At 41.8% G+C, this 25,573-nt stretch overlaps 1 protein-coding gene across 6 annotated transcripts; it reads left to right on the plus strand.

The window, feature by feature from the left end:
* The first annotated feature begins 906 nt into the window (after nucleotides 1-906).
* Nucleotides 907-25,025, plus strand: ASH2L (ASH2 like, histone lysine methyltransferase complex subunit). Of its 6 annotated transcripts, none has more exons than XM_039332972.1 (17): nucleotides 907-1,054; nucleotides 3,295-3,364; nucleotides 3,955-4,100; nucleotides 6,088-6,176; nucleotides 7,090-7,184; nucleotides 9,169-9,264; nucleotides 9,493-9,588; nucleotides 10,770-10,845; nucleotides 12,292-12,309; nucleotides 14,326-14,419; nucleotides 16,069-16,286; nucleotides 17,496-17,663; nucleotides 19,033-19,226; nucleotides 20,571-20,663; nucleotides 21,835-21,933; nucleotides 23,387-23,446; nucleotides 24,809-25,025. In XM_039332972.1, exons 1-17 carry the CDS (start codon nucleotides 918-920, stop codon nucleotides 24,914-24,916), a joined length of 1,857 nt encoding a protein of 618 aa, XP_039188906.1. In that variant the 5' UTR covers nucleotides 907-917; the 3' UTR covers nucleotides 24,917-25,025. The 6 variants fall into 6 exon arrangements, with proteins under 6 accessions (XP_039188906.1, XP_039188908.1, XP_039188907.1 ...); XM_039332973.1 differs by having other exon boundaries at nucleotides 967-1,018; XM_039332975.1 differs by lacking the exon at nucleotides 907-1,054 and adding an exon at nucleotides 1,215-2,788.
* The last annotated feature ends 548 nt before the right edge of the window (nucleotides 25,026-25,573 follow it).

The following is a 25,573-nucleotide window of genomic DNA, read 5'->3' on the forward strand; positions in this document are numbered from 1 at the left end:
TCTTTAGAAGGCCAGATCCTGAAGTTGAAACTCAAATACTTTGGCCACCTAATGAGAAGGAAGGACTCCCTGGAGAAAGGCCTAATGCTGGGAAAGATTGAGGGCAATAGAAGAAGGGGACGACGGAGAATGAGAGGGCTGGATGGAGTCACTGAAGCAGTAGGTGTGACCTTAATTGGACTCCAGAAAATGGTAGAGGACAGGAAGACCTGGAGGAATGTTGTCCATGGGGTCGCGATGGGTCGGACACGACTTCGCAATTAACAACAACAAGCATCATAAGGGTAAAGCAACAGATCAAAACTATTTTGGAGTTGAATGGCATCAAGCCAGAAATAAAATAATGACATAAAAATAAAGCATTATTATATATGAAAGGAATAAAGGAAAATATTTATAGCTCGGGATTGAAATGAGGGGTCCTTGGTACTTTCTGAACGTGTGTTTTCTTGCAGACATTTCTTTCCCCAACTAGGTAACATTATCAGTGCTAGTCCTATATATGCCCCATATGATAGTATAATATATGAAACATAGGATAATATGTTACAATAATGCTACAATGCAGTAATGTACTATAGCAATATAATGAATATGCTGCTGCATAATGATAGGATAATTAAGGAAATTAAAAGCTATTGTGTTATTACTGCATAAGATGATCCCAATTCCCTCCCCCCCAATTAGGTTTAAACTAAGAATAGAAGATATTAAGGGAGCTAAAAGTTTATGAAACACTATATAACATTTCCAATACAAGTGTGTTACTTTCAAGTCATCAAAAAAGTGGTATTGCCCCTTTAAGGAAAAAAAAAGTGAAGTTGCCCTTTTAAAAAAAGGGAGTAGGAGAATCAGTGCGAATAGCTCTCGCGAGATTACGCACCAATAATCCCACGAGAGGTGTTTTCTAGTGCAAGATGGCGTCCGCTGGAGTTGGGGCCTCAGCACCGGAGGATGGAGGCGACGGCGAGGCCACACCACCCAGTGTTCCGGAGCCGATGGCTGGGGAAGCTGCGGGGTCAGCTGAGCAGGGGACAGGGGACTCGGAGACCGGGTGAGGGCTGGCGATTATGGCGGGCAAAAAAGAGCGAAATTGGAATCTTCATTTCTATTGGCTAGGAGTCAAAAATAACCAGAGGGCACTCCTATTGGCCGGAGGTTTCGGATCCGCTTGTCATTGGTCGGAGTTTTGACTTTCCGCCCAATGAATTCCGTCCGGCTTCTTTCTCCCCGCCTGTCGAATCCCGGGCTTTGCAGGAAAGCTTTCAATGGCGGGATGTATCGAGCCTGTGCTCCTTCCAGATGTGGAGACTACAGTTCCCAGAATTCCTAGCCAGCTGCAGTTAGGCCGCCGTCTCGTTGAATTTAGGCCTTTTAAGTCTCGGCTGTTGGGTGGTGGCGACTCCCCAGATTCCCAGCCAGCCAAGACCATGCCTTTGAGGACATGCAGACCCAAGACCTCTGTAGAACAGGGGTTGGCTATAGTCAAGCAGCTGCATTCGCCTTTTGCTCCCCTCTGAACTCTCATCTCTATTAATTCCAGTCACCAGACATTTTGGTTTGCTTGCCTCTTGTGTTCGTTGAGCTGCAAACCATGATTTCCGACTAGATATGTTGCATGAGCAGGCATGCAGCATATTAAGTATTTAAACCATGGTTAAACAGATTATGGTGTAGCTTGTTAAATGACAGCAGCTTTGCTGTTTCCTATTCTGGAATCAGGTTTTGATATTTCTCCGGCATTATTTCTTTCTGCTTCTTATATTCCTCTTAAAATATGTGGCTGGTGCTGATTAGACCATAACTTAATTCCCATCCTATATTGTGCACCCACTTCTTATTTAGTGGCTACTTTGGTTGGTGACCATCCACAAATAGGATGGTAACAGAAATTCAGTTTCCTACCAACGTGCAAATTTATGACTCAATCCATGCATCTGACTACAAGAGTGAGTGTGAATGAGACTGCAGCTTGTCTTTGTCAGTCAGATGTTCACCTGTCACTAAATGAGGAATGATTGTAAAACAGGTTGATTCCAGCTCTCTTGTTAAAAAGTATGAGGTTATTAGTGATGGTGCGGGGACATCTTTCTGCTTAAAACCATTGAGAATTGCTTCTGAGCAATTCACTGAGCTAAAAGGAAAAAGTCTAGGATAAAAGACATTGCTTCTCTATTGGCAAATATCAGGTTAGATCTGTTGTAGTTACCTGACTTGAGAAGTGATATAGCCTTTTTAGTGTGGTTTTGATAGCTGTTTTGGATTATAGCTTTCTACTTGGTTAGACATGTAATCTGGTCCTTGGAGAATAGTTGAGAATAGATCCACTGGAGTACATCATAATCTATTCACGTTCTGAGAACCAAACTTAAAACAATCTTTCCAAAGCTAATCTGTATGACAAAATTATGATGGGGATATGATTATACGAATGGTTACTACATATGCTTTAGTGAGAAAAAAAGTGAGATATGATTAAGTAAAAACATGCATATTTGCCAACTAATAGTGTTGCAAATTGAAGTGTCTCTCCCACTGAGCCCTCCTTAACTGCTCGGCATAAATCTAGTGAATAGAATTGCTTGAGGTGACTCAGGCCTTCCTTTTTAGGAATCATTGAAAAAAAATTCTTTTAATGAAGCTATGCTTTGTACAGCTAGAAGATCTACATTTTCCTGAGTCAAGGAAATCTTTGTCAGAGCAGATTCAACCCTGGTATTTCTGGTTAATAGGCTAAGATGATGGATAAATATCGCCCACACCTTCCTGAAACAATATTTGCATAAAGGTAACAAAAAGCCACCAAGATCAGGATTGAAGGAATTGCATAAATGTCTGTATACTTTTTCCCAACAGATTTTTTAAATCCAATCAACTGGAACTGCAAATTAACAATGTTTACTTTTCAAACTGAAAATAAAAATGTGATCACTTCCAATTTCCATACATCTAGTAGAAAGATTTTTTTTAACACACATCAAATTAGCATCCTATAATTTTGTTTTGTTTTCAAGAAAAAGAAAAAGCTATATCTCTAGCTTTTTAACAATAACATTTTATTAAACTATTTGATTACTGCCTGTTGGTAATGGGGGGGAAGGGAGGTTGTTTGCTGTAAATATAAAAGTAAACAGCTGTTTGGAATATTGGGGTAGAACAAAAGCACATAAAACTCCAAGTTCAGTTTAAATTTAAAAATGCTCAGTGCCAGAATCAATAGATTCATTTTGTTAAACAATTAAAATTAATAAAACAAGTTCTAAACCTATAATAATGACTTTTACTGTCTTTCAGGGGTGATGCATCTCTAGCTGATGTCACTGCTACCCTGGAAACAGAATCATCCAGTGGAAAGGATGCCTTGGTGTGTAAACAAAACCTGTTCTGTAGATATAAAGCATGGTTCATGATTGATGTGGGTATGTTTAAAAAAATCTAATAGATGTATGCAAATCGGAAGTGATCGCAATTTTTTTTCAGTTTGAAAAGTAAATGAAGTGTTAATTTGCAATTCAAATTGATTGGATTTAAAAAATCTGTTGGGAAAAAATATATCGATATTTATGCAATTCTTTTCAATCCTCTAAATCAATTTGAAGGTACCTGATTGGATTCCTAAATCAACTTAGGAATTCAGTTTGAAGATATATTTTAATCAGATTGAATATTCAAATCAAAGCTCACATAACTATTCTAAATAAGGCCGACTTGACAAAAATGTAAAAATCAGAATCAAGTGTTGGTTTTGCAGCTGTATTTAGTACCACGATATACGTCCTGGATTGTAATAAAAAATGTGAAACGAGATAGCCTAAAGAAATCTCAGCCATGAAGCTGAGCAGGTGGGGATACAGTGGTTCACCTAGGGAGACAAACATTTCATGCTTACTGGGAGGAAAATATTTTAACTGATCTCGGTGGCTTTTTGTTACCTTTATGCAAATGTTATTGCAGGAAGGTGTGGGTGATGGTTCTGAAGTCATGGATAACCAGACTAGCTCTGTGGATGAGGATAATGGAAGACAACTTGGAGAGATTGAACTGCAATGTGGGATTTGCACCAAGTGGTTCACCGCAGAAACATTTGGGATTGATACCACGTATGTAGTAGTAGCATATTAATAGACTCTCTCTTGATCAGGGACAGAAGTTCAGTAGAGTAATCAAAACATTCTCTCCAATCTTTCCAAAAGAGGGCAGCATATGCTTATATCTGAAGCTGGTTTCAAATAATTGGTGGGTATTAGTTGAATTTGAAACCTCCCTTATTACATAAACAGGGCTTAGTTTCATTAACACTTTATTTAAATAATTATTTACAAAAACAAAAGCCAGATTGTTCACTTTATTTTGTTGTTTAGCAATAGACTATTGGCAATTACTGTATGTAAAAAACAATTACTGTATATAAAAAAATAACAATAGACTATTGGCAATTACTGTTTATAATATAAAAAATAATAAGAATAAAAAATGGTTCCCTATTACATTGCAAGAGATATTTAGTAGAAGAGAAATGATAATACCCGAGTTTTTCAGGTAGCGTTCTTTAATTGCAAGAGCCAACATCAAATGGCTTATGAGCCAGGCTTTCAAAACTTTTTCCAGTTCTTAAACTCTGCCACAAAATATTGGAAGGCTATTTTAAAATGTCAGTTCTGTGATTCAGTTGAATATGCTTAGACTTCATTGTGACTGCTTTGTGATTCTCATGTGCCTGAATTTAGATATCATCCTAAACCATAATCCAATTTGTAAGGCTTTGGCTTAGTGTAAGTCAGATAGTGGTGGATTATTTAATAAATTGTGGTTATGCAGAACATGATGTAACACAATATTATAGTTTTTAAATACAGACACACTTCTCGCTAATAAGCTGTTTCTGGCTGAAGACCTTCCTTTCCTATCTCTGCTGTATTAAGAACACTAAGACCTGTGTATATTAATCAAAGCAGTTGTGCTGTGTAAATTGTAATGCTTAATTGAGGGGTCCCCAATCCCTGGGCCATGGCCCACTACCAGGCCTTGAGTTGTTTGCAAATGGTGGGCTTGTTGCCACTTGTGGAACCATCCCCCCCCCCTCCACAAAGCCGGAATCCCTGGCTTAATTCATTTGGTTTTGACTATGCTTAGCCATTTTAGAACATCCAAGTATTTGCGGGATGAGAATTTACATATTATCCTTTACATTTCCATGAAAGTTTGAGGCTGCTTATTTGCAGCTGTTTCTCTGAAAAGTTTGACAGCCTTGGCTAAAGCTGAGTGGAGAAATGCTGTTTTGCTGGCTCATTGTGAACAAATAATCCTAAAGCTGTAAACATCTATTGAGTTAATCAGCAAAATGATAGGACATTTAATCTTTACAAAAAGAAACCCAAGGGGTTTTTATGAGCTGTCATCTACAGGCCAGTTCTTAGTCCAGTACACATAAAATAAACAGACTGATGTCATGGGTTATACTCTACCTATTTCATGATTTGAAACCATTCTAATCCATCTGTATAGAGCACCTCAGGCAAAACTAGAGCTAAGCAAGGATTGACTTCAGATGTCCCAATAAAGTGAAACCCTGAAAAATCCCTTGTGTCATTTGGTAGTTGGATTTATGATGTTAATAAGGGTGTTTCTCACTGACTCCAAATATGATGGTTGACTTGGAGGCTTTATGTTCAGAGATCTTGACTTTGATGTTCAGATTACAAAAAGGACCCGAACAAACTTATCTGTTTTTGTGCTAATTGTCTCTGTGTATGTCTATTGATGAGGGAGAGAAGCAGTCAGGTGTTAAATTACTAAAGGAGTCAGGTTGTGTGTTTACAGTTTTCCTCTATTATTTGAGAACAGTGGCGTTTGGGATGTATTTAAGCATTTAGTGGGTGAGTTGGCTTTTATTTCCATGTACGTCTTCAGGTTTTTTTTTTAATTAATATTGCCTCCAGGTTTATGCACGAGGCATGGGTGAGTAGGCAAAAGTCTTGCAATATTTTTTTTTGATAAATGGCTTAATCTGCCCAAGTGTTACTTTACTAAGTGTACATTTTTCTTCCATCTGATTTATTGAGAACAACCACTGAATTGTTGTTTCAGATCCTGCCTTCCTTTTATGACTAACTACAGTTTCCATTGCAACATTTGCCATCACAGTGGGAATACATACTTCTTAAGAAAACAAGCAAGTAAGCTGGTAGAAGAATGTTTCTATACCTGTTTTTTTTCCCCGCATTCACTTTTGTTTTTAAGTTATAAACTTCAAGAGATGGAATTATCTGCAGCACTCTTAATCCTTTTATCTCAGGAGTTATTAAGCCATGCACGCTGTATAAAATACCTGAAATTGGCAATATTGCAGCTGAAATTGGCAATATTGCAGAGGCTTCATAGATGCAGAGGAAGCAAAGTCCAGCTTTGTTGGGTCTGTGTTCAAGCTCTGACTGGCCTATTCCCTTCCCTGGCTTTATTGGTTATTCATTTTGGAAAATATTAAGATTTGCAGGCAGTCCTTGCTTAACAACAGTAATTGGGACTGGAGTCAGTTCTGCAGTCCCCATCATTAAATTAATCACCATTGGTTATTAAATGAGGACCACACGTGACTATATCTTATGACATCCTACTAGCATCCACTTTCACTTTACTGTTGGAAGCTGGCAGGAAAGGTCACAAACTGGTCTTGTTTCTGCAGGACTCTGCAGTGGTCAGAAATGCACATGCTGGTTGCTGGGCGTGCGGGTTGTGGATTGTGATAATTTGACTGTAGGGGCACTGTAACGGCCAGCCCTTTGAGGACCAATCATAAGTAGCATTTGTTCAGTTATTACCTGGGGACCACCTATATCACCAAAACCCAAAGGAACATAAAGATTATCGAATTTATCTGATTCAAGATTGTAGCTCTCATGTTAGCTCTATACACAGTCCCAAGATACACAGTTTCATCTCTTTCTCCTTTGCCCATTATTAAACCAATGTTGAAATTTCCTCCATAACATTTTTTTTCACTCACACCTCTCTTAACTCATGATGTTTATTTCAGACCATAAGAGTGTTATTGAAGAAGCTGGTCTCCTTTCTGTGTCTCTTTTCTTAAAGATTTAAAAGAAATGTGTCTTAGTGCCTTGGCAAATCTGACTTGGCAATCGAGGACGCAAGACGAACACCCCAAAACCATGTTCTCAAAAGACAAGGTACGGATCCGTTGTTTCTGCTCTGATCTTGGACCTCTAGAAATCACAGAGGACAATTTTGCTAGCGGTGGTTGAAAGAAACCTACCAGAAATCTCCTATTTATGTGATTAAATATTGCTTTAGTGTTAAAAAATATTTATCTGCTGCTTACCATGGTTGGGCGTCATTCAAAGCCATTTAATAGAATAACTAGTGCAATTTAAAAATATATCCATGGAGCCAATGCAGGAAGTAGTAAGGTCGTTTCTGAGATGAACAAAAGTTTTTTTTTTTTCCTAAAAGTTTGCAAGAGCTAAAATTCTCAGAACCGACTTCAAGAGCACTTTCCTGGTATAGAGCACAGAGAGAAGCCTGATTTGGTAGCAAGGATTCTTGGGATGGTTTAAACTTTTTGCCCTCTGAGAATTGAGTCCGTTGTGCTTTCACACGAATGAGAATAAGCTTTGTACATTTTGTTGAATGTTGAGAATCATTTCAATGCTCCTGAGGAGAGGCCATTTGATCAGCCGTGCTCTCTCATGCCACACATCTCCTCATACAGAAAACTTAAAATTTTCTTCTTGGCAGGAATGTATGTTAGAAAAGCATTCAGTCACATATCCTGCTGTTGATTCAAAATGTGTGTGTGCGTGTGTATGAAAGAATGTGTGATGTAATGGTTAGGAATAAGGAATAATACTTCTCAAAGTAACCTTATTCAAAGGGCTCTAATGAAGAAAAAGATAGAAGGAAGAATGAGAGTCCATTTCTAGGGAAGATGGGTGGCATAAAAAAATTAATATATTAGTTGAATTGTGCTCTGTGAGGAAAGGCAGAGTATACATCAATTAAATCTTGGTGAAATATGTACCTTCTATGTATTTGTCACCCACTCAGAATTCCAGATTATCTCCATGAGTTAAGGAAACTGCCTTTAGCTCTGTCTTAATTGTACCTTGTCTTTTGGGCGGCAAAGCAAAATGATCTTTTAGATCTGTGCATCCATAATAAACTTTACTGTCAATTTAACAGAATAATGTGGAGTGTTGTAGTCCAATTTCCCACTCATCCAGGAAACCCTACACCATTTCAGACAAATGGTTGTTCAATCTCTTCCTAAAAACCTCCAGTGTTGGATCACCCACAACTTCTGCAAATTTCTCCTGAGTTCTAGGTTGGTTCTCTCCTTGATAGGTTTCCATCCGTTGCTTCTTGTCCTGCCTTCAGGTACTTTGGAGAATAGGTTGACCCCCTCTTTTTTCTGGCAGCCCCTTAGATATTGGAACACTGCTATACTATTAGCTCTATTCCTTCCTGTTAAACTAGGCATACCCAGTTCCTGCAATCATTCTTCATATGTTTTAGCTTTCAGTTTGCTTCAGTGCATAAAGCTTAACCCTGTTTATAAATCTCTTATAATAAAAAGTCTAGCTATATCGTAGGTCAGACATGTAAAACACAAGGATGCGGCCCGCGAAGTGGTTTCATGTGGCCTGCGAAGCAATCCTGGAAACAGTGAGGGAACGGGCCCCCTCTGCCTTGGCCCTGGCCCAGGCCAGCCAGGAGCTAATGTACAATTTTATGGTGGCCATCTATGCTGAAATGCATTCAGTCTTAGCTCCATAAGCCTCCCCCCCTGCATGGCCTGAGAGGAACAGCGAGGTTCCTCCAGTGGACCATGCCTTGGCGCTTGCCCTGGTCCCACCCCCTTATGCCAGGGACCCTCAGATCTATCCCACTCCTGCCCAGGCCCCCACAGGCACCCTTGATGCGAACGATGCCACGCCCACCCAGCAGGCCACACCCACTCCATCCACGCCCACCCAGTAGGCCGCATCCACCCTGGCTATACCCACCCACCCCCCTGAGGGCAACCACAATGCTGATGCGGCCCTCAATGAAATTGAGTTTGACGCCCCTGTCGTAGGTGATTGGTTAAACTTGGTAAATTGCCTTGGCTGTGAACTTCCCTGTCATTATTATATTTGATTTTTTTCCCAACAGGATATTATACCCTTTATTGATAAGTACTGGGAATGTATGACAACAAGGCAAAGACCAGGAAAAATGACTTGGCCAAACAATATTGTAAAAACAATGGTAAGTCAAGATGAGCAACGCTGCCATTTTTCTTACTGATCAAATTTGATTACAAATTGAGAGAAAAGCATTGGTGAGTAGACGAGTTAATCCGTTTTGTTTTGTAGTTCTCACTGAACTACAGAAGCTTATATTATTCAATTTTCGACCCTATGACTAGCATTTGATCTTCTCTGAATAAGCAGTTTGAATTGTTTGAATCGATCTTGTTTGAATGCTTCATTCTAGTGTAAAGAAAGAGATGTGTTTTTGGTGAAAGAGCATCCGGATCCAGGTAGCAAAGATCCGGAAGAAGATTACCCCAAATTTGGACTCTTAGACCAGGTATGTCGGTGATACAGAACATCTTCCAGCATGCTGGCAAAATTTCATGGCAGGGTAAATATCAATCATACCAAGTAAGACTTTCAATTTGGACTCTTTCTGAGTGATGGAAGGTTCTAGGAAGTTGGGAAAGTTCCAGTTGGACAAATATAACCCAGAAGATTACAGTTTTGGGGGGAAAAGAGAAAAGTAGCCATTTGAGCAGAAGCAACACCTTTGTTGCTTGCTCCTGGGGAGGAAAGCTATGGCAAATCTAGACAGCATACTAAAAATCAGAGACATCACCCTGCCAACAAAAGTACGTATAGTCAAGGCCATGGTTTTCCCAGTTGCAATGTATGGCTGTGAAAGTTGGACCATAAGAAAGGCTGAGCGCAAAAGAATTGAGGCCTTTGAACTCTTGTGCTGGAGAAGACTCCTGCGAGTCCCTTGGACTGCAAGGCGTTCAAACCAGTCAGTCTTAAAAGAGATCAACCCCGGCTGCTCTTTAGAAGGCCAGATCCTGAAGTTGAAACTCAAATACTTTGGCCACCTAATGAGAAGGAAGGACTCCCTGGAGAAGAGCCTAATGCTGAGAAAGATGGAGGGCAAGAGAAGAATGGGATGGCAGAGAATGAGGTGGCTGAATGGAGTCACTGAAGCTATAGGCGTGAGCTTAAATGGACTCCAGAAGAGGGTAGAGGACAGGAAGGCCTGGAGGAAGGTTGTCCATGGGGTCGCGATGGGTCAGACACGACTTCGCAACTGACAACAACACTTTTGACTGGTAGGGAATTGGACACTAGTCTGGCTTCTCCTGCCAAAATGTCTTTCTCTGAAACCTGGGGTAAGGCAAGCTCACATAGGCTATTTCTTTTCTTCGGGCCAAAGGTTAACCTCTCAAACTGTTGCTGGAAAATTATTTGTCGTTGTTCAGTGATTGGCTCACTAGCAGGATGCTAGTTTTTTGGAATGATTGAAATTGTTTGCACCTAAGAACAGACCATTTTTGTCTGCTGTAGAATTTACTGGGGGGAAATTCCATCACATAGTGGCATTCGTTTCTGAGAGAACAGGAACTCTGAGATATGGGGTTTGTTGGTAGCTTTCAAATCTTAGCTAATTAAACAGTTGGGAATTGGAAAAGCGACTGAATTTTTTTGTTTGCTTGTTTAAAGAAATATCCTTTGCTTTCTTTTTAGGACCTTGCTAATATTGGTCCTGCATATGATAACCAAAAACAGAGCAACACTGTAGCTACTCCCGGAAGTCTAAATGGTAAGTTTGTTTCATATTTTTTTTCCTGAGGTGAGGAAACATGAATTTAAAATTTTCAATCCTCAGACTCTGTAGTTGAACATATTTTCTTTATAAATCCAGATATAATTAAGTTTACATCCACTGTTTATTTTTGTTTTTTGTTTAGGTTTTTTTTTTTTTTGGTTCTTTTTTGTGTGTTCTAGCAGTAAACAATTAAATAAATGGTTAAATTTAGATTGCAGTCTTATGCCCGATAGCTTGAAACTTCCAGTGTATTAAATGGGATAAGCTCCCAGTTAAGTATTCATAAGAATACATCTTTATTGAATTAATTTTAGATTAGAAGCTATGTTAAAGAATTCTTTCCGTATTTTGTTTACATGAAAAGGCATACCATATGTGTACATGGGCCTAAATCTGTGTTATTTATTGTAAGAAACTCTGTGGATTCGTTTTCAGAATTGGAAAATGTAATTTGGCTAATAACACCCCCCCCAAATAAATTATTATTAACAACAACAACAATATAATAAAAACTAGAAAAGAAGTCTGGCAAATTTAAAAATGCAATTTTAAGTTGAAAAAAATATTCCAGTATTTCATTCAAGCTTGTTACTACAGATATTTTTAAAGCATGAATGTGTGGTTGTGCATCTAACTTACTCTCGCTAACTAACTCTATGGAGGTTCTCATTCGTGCAGGTCCTGGTTGTCCCAAAGGTGCTTTTATTCTAAAGGCAACTGGGCTTTCAGATTTTTCTTTAAGACTTTTGGTTTCTCCTCCAAGAACCTTCTTCAGTTCTTGGATGAGAAGCGAAATGTCTGAAAGAAAAATCGGAAAGTCCAGTTGTCGTCCAAACAAAAGCACCTTTGCGAACAGCCCTGTATCCAGAACTCATCTGGAAGTGTGTTTGTGCTTCTAAAGATCCTCTGTTGATTTAAGTGGGACTTGCACAAGAACCTCAAACTTCACCTAACCCCAATCTAAGGGTAATGCAAATAAAGGAGGCTCAATAAAAATCGATTTCTCTTTAATTATTATTGGATTCAGTTGCCATTGCAGATAAGTCCCAGGCAGGGGATAAAAAGGCTGGCTGAGAAATAAAATCTTTCATGGTATCGCTGGAGATTTCATGCTTCCTCAGCAGCTAGAATAAAGACCCCCCAGCACCCTGGAACTGAAGGAGCCTGGTTGTTCCATCTCTCCTCTGCTTAGCCTGTTTTCGTGCGGGCAGTAAGAGCAGGTTAATCCCATTCTCCATTTCTGAGATGGAATCCAAAGAGAAAAGAAACAGAGAATTTCTCAGCCTTTTAAGGAGTTATTAAAGGAATACCCAAGGACTTTGGTTTCTGAATAGACACACAAGGCATTATTGTTTAATTTCCATTTCATGCTAGTGGTGTTTTGTTTTCATGCCATAACTTTCATGTTACAACAATGTGGTGCAACTTCTGTTCTTACAGGTGGAGCCTCTTTGGGAGGTGAATATTTACTTTTCAGCTTCCTAAAACTTAAGTATTGTGTGAAAAGCCTTCTCTCTCCTTTCCTCCCCCCCTCCCCCGTTTTTGTTTCGTTTGGCCAAATTGTCGTAGAAACTAAGTATAATTAATTAATCCCAAGCCTCTCGCATTAACTTGTAAGCGGAACATTTTTAAAAAAATTTATATGAAGCATTTACAGTGGTTAAAAGCCATATTCTCCATTTCATTGATTACACAAAAACTTTGAATTTTTGATCCAATTTAATTGATTGATTTGGTTTCTATGGAAGAGGTTTGGATGCAAGTATGTAGATGTGTAACCTCGCTTCTTCCTGTTTAAAACCTTTCTTGAGCTTTTTGTGTGGCATTAAGCTTGGGTAAGATAAATGTTGGTTTTTATCTTGAGCTAAGGGTAATCCTCGATTTATGGCTAATCACGTAGCAACTGTTTGAAATTATAACAGACCTCCTCCAAGAAGGTACTCCTGTCTTAGTCATAATATTTGGATGATAAAATTCAGTGTCCTCATGTTACCCAGATGTCAGTAGTAAACAGTTCGAGTGTTTATAGTCTGCCGAAGCCCCAGATCAGTTGTTCCATGCTGAAGTTGAAAAGGTTGCTTAAGCCAGTCTGGAAATAGTCCAACTTCATCTGATAAAGAATTTGTTGCCTGGATTTAGGTAGGAAGCCAATGCTCCCGAGATGCAAAGAGAGAGGAGCCATTTATTTATTTATTAAAAAAATAAGCATACCTACCTTGCAATAACAAAAATAAAAATCTGTACAAATAGTCTTCAACTTACAACAGTTTGTTGAGTGACTGTTCGAAGGCCCTGAAAAAAAGTCGATCGTTTTTTCTCACCCCTAGCAACCGTTGCAATAGCTGCATGATCACGAGATCAAAATTGAGACACTGGTTCACATTTATGACGGTTGCAGTGTCCCGGGGCCACGGGATCCCCTTTTCTGACTTTCTGACAAACAGAGTCAATGGGAGGGCCAGATTCAGTTAACCAAACGTGTTGCTAATTTAACAACTGCAGCGGTTCCTTTGACAACTCTGAGGAGAAAGTTTGTAAAATGGGGCAAAATTCACTGATCAACTGTTGCTTAGCAGCAGAAATTTTGGGCCAAGTTGTAGCCATAAGTCGAGGACTATCTGTATTTCAAATTAACTGGTGGTAGTGCAGAAGACGGTACTCCCTTTAAAGGCTGTGTTCGTAAACCACTGGAAATCTGATTTCATGCCTATTACTTTTGATTTCATGCTTATTACTTGCTCTATGCTACTATTGGAAGGCAGCTCTCTGTAGTCCACCAGCACGCTTGTCTCTAGTTGACGAGAAGCCAGGAATCCAGAGCCTGAACAGATCTACCTCTGCTACTCACTAGCTGCACACATCTTTTTACATTCACATCAGTCCTGAATTACTGTTCCTGCTCACATTTGAGTTACACGTTACAGTGGACCCTGCTGTTCAAAATAGCTTTCAGATCCAATAGGTCTGAAGTTTAGATTCTCAGTATTTTCCCAGATTCATTTATTGATGATATATAGACGCATGGGTGCACATATTTAGGAAGCAAGTATGTGGCTAAACTGGAGAGAGAGAGAGAGAGAGAGAGTCACATGGGCAACACAGTAATGTTAATGAATGATGATAAATCAGTTGCCTATTTTGCAGAAAAATCTTGTGCTTTGGTTTTCCTATCTTCTAGACTTTGAGTGGATGGATGCTTGAGCTGGGCTAGCAGCTGTGTGACTAAATGTCTTCTAAGTCTAATTAAGTCTCAGTTAATTATGGTATGGTATGGTTATCTGATTTACTGTCAGACCAGTGACAAACATGATGGTGCTGCTTGTGTCTCGCTGAAAATACTTTTGATTCCCAAGTTAGGACAGGCCAGGAAGGGAACCAAACACACACTGGGTTCAGAGATACTCAAGGGGATTAGGGCCAGCTCCCCAATCATATCAGTAGCTGACACACGTTTGTGGTGTTTCTCTTCCCAAGGGGGTCTTGTGCCAGGAACCAGTGGGAAAGGAAGGGGGGCCAAACGCAAACAGCAAGAGGGAGGAACTACAGGAACAGCCAAGAAAACGCGGAGGTAAGTCCTAAGAATTTGGTGGATAAGGAAAAGGTGGAAAAGGAGAATAATTCATATCCTTCTGTGTGCAGGTAAGTCCTGACTTGCAACCATTTGTTTAGTGGCTGTTCAGAGTTACAAGAGCGCTGAAAAAAAGCCGTCTTGCGACCATATTCCACATTTATGACCATTGGCAGCCTCCCTTGGGTCATGTGATCAAAGTTCAGTGGCAGCTGGATCATAATTATGGCTGCAGGGTCCCTGGATCATGTGGTCACCTTTGGTGGTGTTCTGACAAACAAAGTCGCTTAACAACTATGGCAAGAAAGGTGGTAACATGGGACAAAACTGAGCAACAAAAATTTTGGGCTCCATTGGGGTTGGAAGTTGAGGATTACCTATATCAGTGATGACGAACCTTTTAGAGACCGAGTGCCCAAAAACCGGCCCAGCCCCGCTCTGCCCACCCGCAGGGCCACTCACCACAGATCGCCCAGGCAGCCTTGCAGTGCCATGGTGGCCACGCCCTCCACCCATACCCCGCATCTGCACATGATGGGGCGCGAGGGCAGGGTCTTGCCCCTGCTGTCCGGCTGCCATGTGTTTGGCTGCGCTGCTCCGCGTGGGGGAGCCTGGGGGAGCCTCTCCGGGCAGGGTGTTGGTGAGGACGGGGTTGCGGGGGGAAGCGGGGCTGGGGCAACGGCACGCGTCCCCACAGAGAGGGCTCCGAGTGCCACCTCTGGCACGCCTCCCATAGGTTCGCCACCACTGACCTATATTGTTATGCATTTATTGCCTTTCTGCATAGTGTTTCTACCACGGGGGAATCACTTAGCGCAGGTTTTTCAAACTTGGCAACTTTCAGGTGTGCAGACGTAAACTTGCCCAGTTTGAAAACCACTGAGTTAGCTCGCAGTCCAGAATATCAATGTACACTTTCCTTGACTCATTTGTAAACTGTGTTGATGTGGAGAAAAGATGACCATAGAAATGAAAGAGCAGGCATCTGAGGGACTTTCCAGCAGGCGTGTACCTGTCTGAGCAGAAGGTTTAGCAAGAGGAGGTTTTCTTACAGCTGCTGTCAGAGACCTGTTTAGGCTGTCTGTCTGCCACTCCTCACATGGGTTGGCAGCAGACTAAGGCAAGCGCTGCCTTGTGAGTTTTGATCAGCCCTTCCATTTCAAGGGAAAATATTGAGACTCTCCTCCTCTTGATCTGTACTACTTCGTTGCTGCTGTATCGTGTTTTTATTATTTCTGCTTTATCGTAGATCAGGGGTAGGCCACCTTGGCCCTTTTATGACTCATGGATTTCAACTCCCAGAATTCCTGAGCCAGCATGGGGGCACTATGGCTCCTTCATGACTCGTGGACTTCAACTCCCAGAATTCCTGAGCCAGCCATGCTGAGGGGAAAGGGAGGGGTTTCCAAGCTGACCCATGCTGGCTCAGGAATTCTGGGAGTTGAAGTCCATGAGTCATAAAAGAGCCGAGGTTGCCTACCCCTGCCTTAGATACTTGGCCACATTGTGGTACACCTAGAAGGGAAGGAATAAATTAAAATTACGATGGTGAACAAGACTGATGAATCGAAAGGATCTATTCCTCTCTCTTTCATTGCTCGGAAGGCTGAGAGAGATCTGCCCCTGACTGATGCCTTTTGCTTCCACAGTGATCCTTTGTTCTCTGCTCAGCGTCTTCCACCCCATGGCTATCCGCTGGAGCACCCTTTTAATAAGGATGGGTACCGTTACATTTTGGCGGAGCCGGACCCCCATGCTCCTGACCCAGAGAAGTTGGAGCTAGATTGCTGGGCGGGAAAGCCTATCCCTGGAGATCTCTACAGAGCCTGCCTCTACGAACGGGTCCTCCTAGCTCTGCATGACCGAGGTACCAAGCCGCTCGATCTCACTGGACATTCCCCGCACTCGGGGAACTAAGAAGCCGTTAACTATGCAAAACTAGATTCTTAAAAGCGAGGCTGTTTTGAAAAAAAAAGGAAAGGAAAGCCAGCCCTTTGAAAGTTGTGTCACAGATTTTGGCAATGTGATCTTGGGATTTCAGTAAAAAGAGTAGGCAGATCACAGAGCTCTACCCCCAAGGGAGCGTAAGATAAGATGATCTTATATGTGAAATTGTATGGAAAAGTCATGGGGAAAGAAAAGGAAAAACAGCAAATGGATCATCACAGGAATTCAGGAAAGTACCATATTTTCCGGCGTATAAGATGACCCCCAACTTTGGCGCCGAGTCGCATGCCTAGAAAGTCATCTTATACGTCGGAAACTACCGTTATTTCCGGCGTATAAGACGACTCGGCGTGTAAGACGACCCCCAACTTCGGCACCGATTTCAATGCTTTCGAAAGTCGTCTTATATGCCAGAAAGTACGGTATGTATGTTTGGAGATGGTATTTTAAAATCGCAAAGCAATGTATAATTAAAAAATACCTTGGAGTGATGGCTGTAATTAATGGATATGTTTGTACTTAAAAAAAATATCCATAGTTTAATTCCTGGCATTTCCAGGGAATAATAATAATAACAACAATAACAACAACAACAACAACAACTTTGGTATCTTGAAGAGTAGCAGAGTTCTAGAGAGCCATTGCAATGGCAGGAAGATCAGTCTGGAAATTTCCTCCAAATAAAATAATCCAGTACATTTTGTTTTGCCTCGTGTAGGATAGATTGCAAAAATATGCATTTCTTCTTTATATCGGAACATTTTCTGACTGATGCCATTGACTTTCTAAGAATCATCCCTTGGAACAAAAGGAGACTGCCAGAGTAGTCTAATGCGTCGTATTTGGAGTCAGGATTTGTCAGCGATGGCTAATCAGCTAATTGGCCAACTGAAAAGATCAGTGTGATAAAAATAAGAACTAGAAGTTCCCATCGTACGTTGTTGGCTGCCAATCAAAATACACTGTGGTGTATTAAACAAATTGGGCCAGGAATGTGTGATAACAGCAGAGAGGCGAGCGGTGATACTTTGAGACTTTCTGTTTCTGGGGTTTGCTTCATTTCTTCCTGAATTCACTCACACAGTGGTTTATCTTTTTTTTTTTTGCTTTCTCCCACCCCTTGCTGCAGCTCCTCAGTTGAAGATCTCAGATGACAGGCTGACAGTCATTGGGGAGAAAGGCTACTCGATGGTACGAGCCTCCCATGGGGTGCGAAAGGGAGCTTGGTATTTTGAAATATCCGTGGATGAGATGCCACCTGATACGGCTGCGAGACTTGGGTGGTCTCAGCCTTTAGGTAAGCCTGCTGCTCCTCCTTTCATTAGTTTGCGACCTGTCCCTTTCTTCCATTGAGGACCTCATGGTAGGTTGCAGGCATTGGGCAAAGGGGCTTTGTCACAGGCCCTTTCTCCTTATCCATAGAACATAGAATCATTTCACAGTGGCCTAGAGGTAGAGTTCTCACCTCACAATCAGGAGGCTGTGAGTTTGATCCTAGTTAGCGGCAGATATTTCTCTGGGCACTATGAAATTGTCTGCTGCGAACACCGCAGAGGTGTCAGGAAGGGCATCCAGCCAGTAAATGCTCAGCTCCTTTCAGTTGCCCCGACTCTACCCCGATGCAAGGGATTACATAGAACAATGATGGCGAACCTTTTAGAGACTGAGTGCCCCAAAACTGGCCCCGCCCCAGCTCCACCCCCTGCCCCGCCCCCACCCCTCCTGTCCGCAGGGCCACTCACCGCCTCCAGGGCCTGCTGCAGATCACCCAGGCAGCCCAGCAGCGCCATGGCGGTCACACCCTCTGCCCGTGCCCTGCAGCATCAACTGCGCGATGGGGCGTGAGGGCAGAGTCTTGTCTACGCTGCCTGGCTGCCATGTCCTTGGCTGTGCTGCTCCGCGTGGGCCACGCTCGGGGGCGACTCTCCTCCAGGGGGGCTGCTGGTGAGGAGGGGGTTACAGGGTAGGCAAGGCTGGGGCAATGGCACGTGTGCCCACAGAGAGGTCTCCGAGTGCCGCCTCTGGCACCTGTGCCATAGGTTTGCCACCACAGACATAGAACATAGAATCATAGGGCTGGAAAGATCTCAGAAGTTTTCTAGTCCAACTCCCTGCTCGAGACCTTATACCAGGGGTAGGCAACCTTGGCTCTTTTATGACTCGTGGACTCCAACTCCCAGAATTCCTGAGGCAGCATGGCTCAGCTTGGAAACCTCTCCCTTTTCCCTCAGCATGGCTGGCTCAGGAATTCCAGGAGTTGAAGTCCACGAGTCATAAAAGAGCCAAGGTTGCCTACCCTTGCCTTATACCATCCCAATCAAATGGTTGTCCAGTCTGTTTTTGAAAATCTCCAGTGATGGAGCACTCACAGCTCCCAGGAGACAAGTTTGTTCCATTGATTAATTGTTCTCACTGTCAGAAAATTCCCCCTTATTTCTAAGTTGGATCTCTCTTTAACAGGCTTCCCCCCCCCTCCCCTCCATTACTTCTTGTCCTGCCCTCAGATGCTTCGGAAAACAAGCCGACCCCCTCTTCTCTATGACAGCCCCTCAAGACAGTCCCCCCTTCCTAATCCTTCACCTACCCACCCCCAGATAACATTTTGAAGTATCGAGTAAACAAATGCAATCAGGTATTTGACAAACACAACGTTTGGTTTTCTACAGGAAACCTTCAAGCTCCCCTGGGCTACGACAAATTCAGTTACTCCTGGCGTAGCAAGAAAGGGACCAAGTTCCACCAGTCCATCGGCAAACACTACTCATCCGGTTACGGCCAGGGGGATGTGCTCGGTTTTTATATCAGCCTTCCTGAAGACACAGAAACAGCCAAATCCCTGCCAGATACCTACAAAGACAAGGTGGGTCTTCTAATTCAGCCTCGTTTTAATAGAGGTGGCTGGGCGTTTTCCGTAGGATGCCATAAGGACTCTGGAATTCCTCACTGGAATTCTAGAATAAACTGGGAAACTAACAGGGCAGCATGTCTTAGGATTGTAAGTTATATAAGAGAACTGGCATAGGTACTTTAAGTATGTGTAACTTAAGAAGCCTGTGTACCTAGGCAGCTAAGTATTTATTTAATTTATATCCCACCTTTGTTATTCCCAAGGTGGCAAACCTATCTAAACTGCCTTCCTCTTAGTGTCCAGATGACAGCCATTCTGAGGTGACTTGGCCCGCGAAGAGAGTGCCTGGCCCAAGGTCACCCAGCCAGCGTTCATGCCTAAGGCAGGCCTAGAACTCACAGTCTCCTGGTTTCTAGTTTGGTGCCTTAATCACTAGACCAGTGGTTCTCAACCTGTGGGTCGGGACCCCATTTGGGGTCGAACGACCATTTCACGGGGGCCGCCAAACAATGCAGTCCGCCATTTTTTCCCCCCTTTTCCTTAGCTGTGCTACTCCCTTTTATTCTATTGGCTTTTGAAAGCCAATAGAGCAGACTCTCTTGAATAGAGTCTAATTCTATTGGCTTTCAAAAGCCAACAGGAATTGTCCAGGCTGTCTCTGCCCTGCTGAGCCCGCCAATAGTCCCATTCTGCAAACGGTGCTGCACCAGTTGAGTAGTCCTCGACTTACGACCGGTTGAGTAGTCCTCGACTTACGACCGGTTGGGGGGTCGCGGCATTAAAAAGGTTGAGAACCACTGCACTAGACCAAGAAGTGGGTTTCTTCATGCCTGGTGCAGGAATCAAAACTTGGCCATCCCTGACAAATATCTTCTTGGATATGGAGCTCTCTCTTCAGTCTGCAACAAACACTGCAAAAAAAGAGAGGTTTTATATTGTTTTCATTAATCTAGGAAGGATTGATCAGAAGACTGCATTGTAAATAAATAGCAAGCAGGAATGGAACCAAGGGCTGCCGGTTTTGTGGTTTTGTTTAAAATATATTTCTATCTTGACTTTTCAGGATGCAGATCTTTGCAGTGTACCTTAAAGTACAGCTCATATTTGCAGCCCTTGATATTTGATAGTTGCCCATGTTCTTTTCTTTTGCCCACTGCAATCCGTGAAGGTTTTTACTCTTGCTGACGGTGGTGGCTTTGGTTTACGGACAGCAAGGAACAAATCCCTTGCTGAATTGTTGAATTAATCAGTTGAAGTCGCATTTGTGTCCGATAATCGGCAGTTGCGTTTCTGTCTCACCATTGTTTTACAAATGAATTTCTGGCTTTGATGTCTTCTCCCCTGTGCCCTCCTTAGGCTTTGATCAAGTTCAAAAGCTACTTGTACTTTGAAGAGAAGGACTTTGTGGATAAAGCTGAAAAAGGTTTGAAGCAAGCTCTGGGAAGCCAGGTAAGTTGGCCTTTAGCAGCCGAAATTGGGCTGCTAAAAAGAATTGTATGTCATAGGATTGGAAGAGGCCTTTTGCAGCTTTGGGTCTAATACACTGCCTTGTTGCAGAAATTCAAAATAACCCCCCTCACATACACACACACACACACACCAAAAAAGGAAAAAGAAAAAAAGGTGCTCTGGGTCATTCAGTGAGATCTCATTTGGAGACCATACTAAAATAGGAGAGAGAAATTGGAGCTGTTCAGAAATGACTAAGCTGCAAATCCTGAGAGTTCCAGCTAGTGTGGAGGAATATGGGAAGGCCAGTGATCTATCAGGAGAACTGCACATTCCTCCTTTCTGCCTTAAATCACAGTGCAAATTTATGAAAGGCATCTGTAAAAAGCCTGTATCAGAGTCAAGTTGCGGCTGGATGGAGTCTCCCCATAAGATTTTTGTTTTGTCCCTCTGTTCAAGACCATGGCGAAGAGATTGTATATTTTCACTCAGATATCCTCAACAAGGGCTGTTATTAGACTAAAAAAATGGTAATTTCTGTGGACAGCCTGTCAAGAGCTTTTCCCCTTAGAAATGCTGTTTGAAAATATACTGTTCAAAACTTTGCTTGGGTGTTTTATATGATGTGTAATTTAGTTTTGAAACGTTTGTGGGTTTTCTTTTCTCCTCTGGCCCTCCCCCCCTCCCTGTGTCTATTACAAGAGCTTAAATGTTTCTCTGATTATTTTAAATGAACTTTGGGAAAGCTGAGGATCCGGAATAGTACTTCAGCCGCAGAAAGAGCTTTTGTCAGCTGCATTTTGGAGATGCCATAAAGTTGCCCGTTGCACCTCTCTAGTCTTGGCAAACTCTTAAGAAAGTTTTCTTAAGAATTCTAGTCTAAGCAAACTCCTAAGAAAAGTTTTCTTAAGAACACCAAAAATGGTGTTTCCATTTTTATAGAATGCAAAGAGTCAAATCTTGTGGTTCATTTATCGCTTGGATGCTGTGCAGAAGCTCTCCTTTGCATTTTTCAGGAGACCACAGGGTGTAACTCAAAGGGCCTATATGCTGTGTGCCATTATAGCACAACAAGTGGAAGAAAGGGCATTTTGCAGGTCAAACTGAAATCTCCCCAAGATTATAGTCACGCTCTGCTCTTTGTGGTGATAAATGCTTGTCGTCTTTTTAGATAATCTTCTATAAGAACGGCACCAGTCAAGGAGTTGCATACAAAGACGTTTTTGAAGGTGTTTATTTCCCTGCAGTATCTCTGTACAAAGGCTGCACGGTATGTAGAAGCTGTGGGGCACAGCTCTTTCCAATGTGGGGGCTTTGGGGCTTTGATATGCTGGGTGAAGGCTTGACTTTGAAAGCAGGCTCATCCTAGCCCAAGGATTGTGGGTCAGTGACACATCTGTTGATGCCAGATTGTGCCTGCCCCCAACCTCCCCAGTTCCTATCTGCTTGCAGAGGGTTAGTCGATGGGAGGTCATCTCCTCTGCCTGCTCATCATGGGACTGAAAAGACCACAATAGCCCAATTTGAATTAAGCATGGGAGCAAAGGGTGAGCGCATTGGGAGAAATACTTGCCTAAGTCAGCCTTGCATTTATCAACAACAGCCCAGGAGCCGTCTGAGGTCGAGAGAGCTCAGACTGGCATGTAGACTAAGGGGAGAAAAATAGATAACAGTTTCTCCTCTGCAAATTTATCTGGCTAATAGGAGAAAGAAAGGGGGAAGGGAATTTCTTTTCGGCATGTGCAGAAATGCACATTTCTGGAGGAAGGCTGTTAATACGATTTGTCACCAGAAACCTTTTTACAGCTAGTCCTTGACGTTGTTGTTGTTAGTTGCGAAGTCGTGTCCGACCCATCGCAACCCCAATGGACAATGTTCCTCCAGGTCTCCCTGTCCTCTACCATCTTGTAAGTCCTTGACTTACAACAGTTCATTTAGTCAGCATTCTAAATTACAACAGCACTGGAAAAAGTGACTTATGACCATTTGCCCCACAATTGTGACCTTTGCGGCACCCCCCCCCCCATGGTTATGTGATTTACCTTAGGATGCTTGATAACTGGTTCACGTTTACGACGGTCGCAGCGTCCCAGGTCATGTGATTCCCCCCCCCCTTTTGCGACCTTCCTGACGATCAAAGTCAATGGGAAAGCCAGGTTCACTTAGTAATTTAATTACTAATTTAATAAATGCAGTGATTCACTTAGCAAATGTGGCCCAAAAAACTTGTAAAATGGAGCAAAACTTCCTTAACAAATGTCTCACTTAACAACATAAATTTTGGGCTCAGTTGTGGTCATATGTCAAGGACTGCCTGCAATAGTTAAGAAAAAAAGCTTACATTTTATTAGGCTGATAACTGAAAAGAGAGTTTGCTTGCAACAAACAGAAATAGGAGTGTCTGACTTTTATACCATTTTTTATAGTTGTGGAAAAATTTGCAGCACAGTAACTTTTTTTCTGTAATTCTTTACAAAAAAAAAATCCCTGTAAAGCTACATGTAGATCTCCTCACCCCCCCTTCTTTTTTTTTAAACTTGATCCTTTTAAAAAGAAATTGTTTTATTTGGGGTAAAATTGTCCCTCAGTCTTTTCCATTATAATTTTCCAGCTGCATTTTTTTTCTCCCAATAACACCCGTTGAAATATTGCAGGCACAGGAGGCAGTACTGAGCAATGCAATAATTGTAAATAAGCAAAAATAAATCTTTCCTCTTCCATAGGTTTCTATCAACTTTGGACCCTATTTCAAATATCCGCCAAGAGATATTAGTTATCGCCCGGTAAGCAAGCCCATGATCAGAATGATGTGTGACTTTTGATGTAATCCAAGGTTTTATATGCAAGTAATCCGTAACATTTTCCATGTAAATGAAAGCCTCACTTTCATTGGGCCAAATTAATTCTGTTTCTAGTAGGAATAACACATGCACATTGCCCCCTGTATAAAATTATACAGATAAAGAAATAAGTTTGCCAATCTAGTTATGCAATGACCATGTATAGCTCCTGAAGGTTGTGTTCAGTTGGCTAGGCATTTATCCTGACAGCAAGAATTCCTCTCTTTTTTTAAAAAAAAGAAAATGCTAAAAATTCACACCAATTGCTAAATTGTCTGGCTGCCTATTGTCTCACTCACAGCATTCAGACATGCTGTTTTAGCCTTGGACAAAAATAGCTGTGGATATGATTTGATTTCCAATTTAAAGGAAGAACAAGCCCTATTCCACTCTATGACTGTTTTTTTCTCGAGCTGTAATTGACAGTAAAAAGACATTCTCCCTCTTCACATACTTAATTTGTAAGCTAATGCATAAGCTTGAAATGTAATCAAACACCCTTCCGTATTCCTTTTGTTATTTCAAGAACAGGCCAAATGAGACTTCTGTACTAAAATTCTCTGTATTTTGCAACCAGAAATTGTTAAGTTAAACCATTTCTGCTGATAGTAAGTTAGGCACTAAAAGCATCGCTAAGCAATGTAGCAATTCCATCAACTTAGAGGGCACAATCTAATAGGCACAATCCATGTTCTTCTAGCTCTTTTTCTGCAGAGATGAAAAATCACTTTGTTTTTTAAAAGGAAATTTAGATATGTAGGGCTATGCAGGAGCTATCAGATTAGAATCAGCTTTGCAAAAGGCCCTGCAATATATTGCCGATGTGTTATGATTACTGAGTGCACAACTCTTTCAAAATGCCTTTGTCCTTCCACCAGGAAATGGGTTATAAAGGAGCCAGGGTGGCATAGTGGTTAGAATGTAGTATTGCAGGCTAACTCTGCTCACTGCCAGCAGTTCGATGCTGACTGGCTCAGGGTTGACTCAGCTTTCCAACCTTGCGAGGTTGGTCAAATGAGGACTCAGATTGTTGGGGGCCATATTGCTGACATTGTAAACCTCCCAGAGAGTGCTGTAAAGGGCCATGAAGCGGTATATAAGTCAAAGTGCTATTGCTATTAACAGGGTCCCCGCTCTCTCATCCTTTGAAATCATGTCAAGAATTGCACTGATTGGCTGACTCTTAATATTCTGTTGCAGAATGTTATTCGTCTATTATTTAAAGTGCGCAGATGCAAACTAAATTTTAATTGCTTCGTACGTACTAAATCAAAGCAACTCACCCTTTCTTCTCCTCTTCTGCAGGTCAGTGACATGGGCTGGGTCGCCGTAGTAGAACACACGCTGGCAGACGTCCTGTATCACGTGGAAACAGAAGTGGACGGGAGACGTAGTCCACCTTGGGAGCCTTAAAAGACGCGGTGTATTTATTTTTTATTTTTTACAAAAAGAAAAAAAAATAACACGCTTGGTGGTGGCAGAGCGGGAAAAGTAATAAATGTCTCTTTTTTAAGTTTCTAGATTTGTGCAGCTCTTCGGTCTTCCTTTTCATTATTATTATTTTTTAAAATTTTTCCTCCTACAGGCAGAGCAAGCAGTAAAGTCAGTGAGAAATAAAGAGTTTCTTCAAGATAAGCAGAAAATATACTTCTTTCCAAAATGACTCCTAAGAGAAAATGGAGCTTTCTCCCCCACCCCCACAAAAGGTAAAATTGACCTTTTCCAGGTCAAGATCTAGGGATATCCTGCACTGCGGTTGATAACAGAAAGATGCAAACTCTACTGTTATCTTTTTCACCTCTGTCTTTGAAATGCATTAAGGGGAAAAAGTAGGTACGAAAACTAAATAACAGAGAAGTTAAGGAATGATCAATTTAGTCTGTTTTCCATTAAGCAAAAAGAAGGACTACAGTTGACTTTTTAGCAGTATTCCAATATTTGAGGGGTTGGCACAAAGAAGAAGCACCAGAGGGCAGGACAAGAAACAATAGATGGAAACTAATCAAGGAGAGAAGCAGTGTGGAATTAAGGAGAAACTTCCCAACAGTGAGGACAATTAACCAGTAAAAC

The sequence above is a fragment of the Crotalus tigris genome, unplaced genomic scaffold (genome assembly GCF_016545835.1).
Source record: "Crotalus tigris isolate CLP2741 ecotype Arizona unplaced genomic scaffold, ASM1654583v1 scf7180000024470.1849372, whole genome shotgun sequence".
Classification (NCBI taxonomy): Eukaryota; Metazoa; Chordata; class Lepidosauria; order Squamata; family Viperidae; genus Crotalus; species Crotalus tigris.

Coding starts and splice junctions, on each gene's coding strand:
- ASH2L (XM_039332972.1), top strand. CDS start 918: ATGGCGTCCGCTGGAGTTGGGGCCTCAGCACCGGAGGATGGAGGCGAC. Junction 4,101..6,087: donor ACATTTGGGATTGATACCAC/GTATGTAGTAGT, acceptor TTGTTGTTTCAG/ATCCTGCCTTCCTTTTATGA. Junction 6,177..7,089: donor CTTCTTAAGAAAACAAGCAA/GTAAGCTGGTAG, acceptor CTTTTCTTAAAG/ATTTAAAAGAAATGTGTCTT.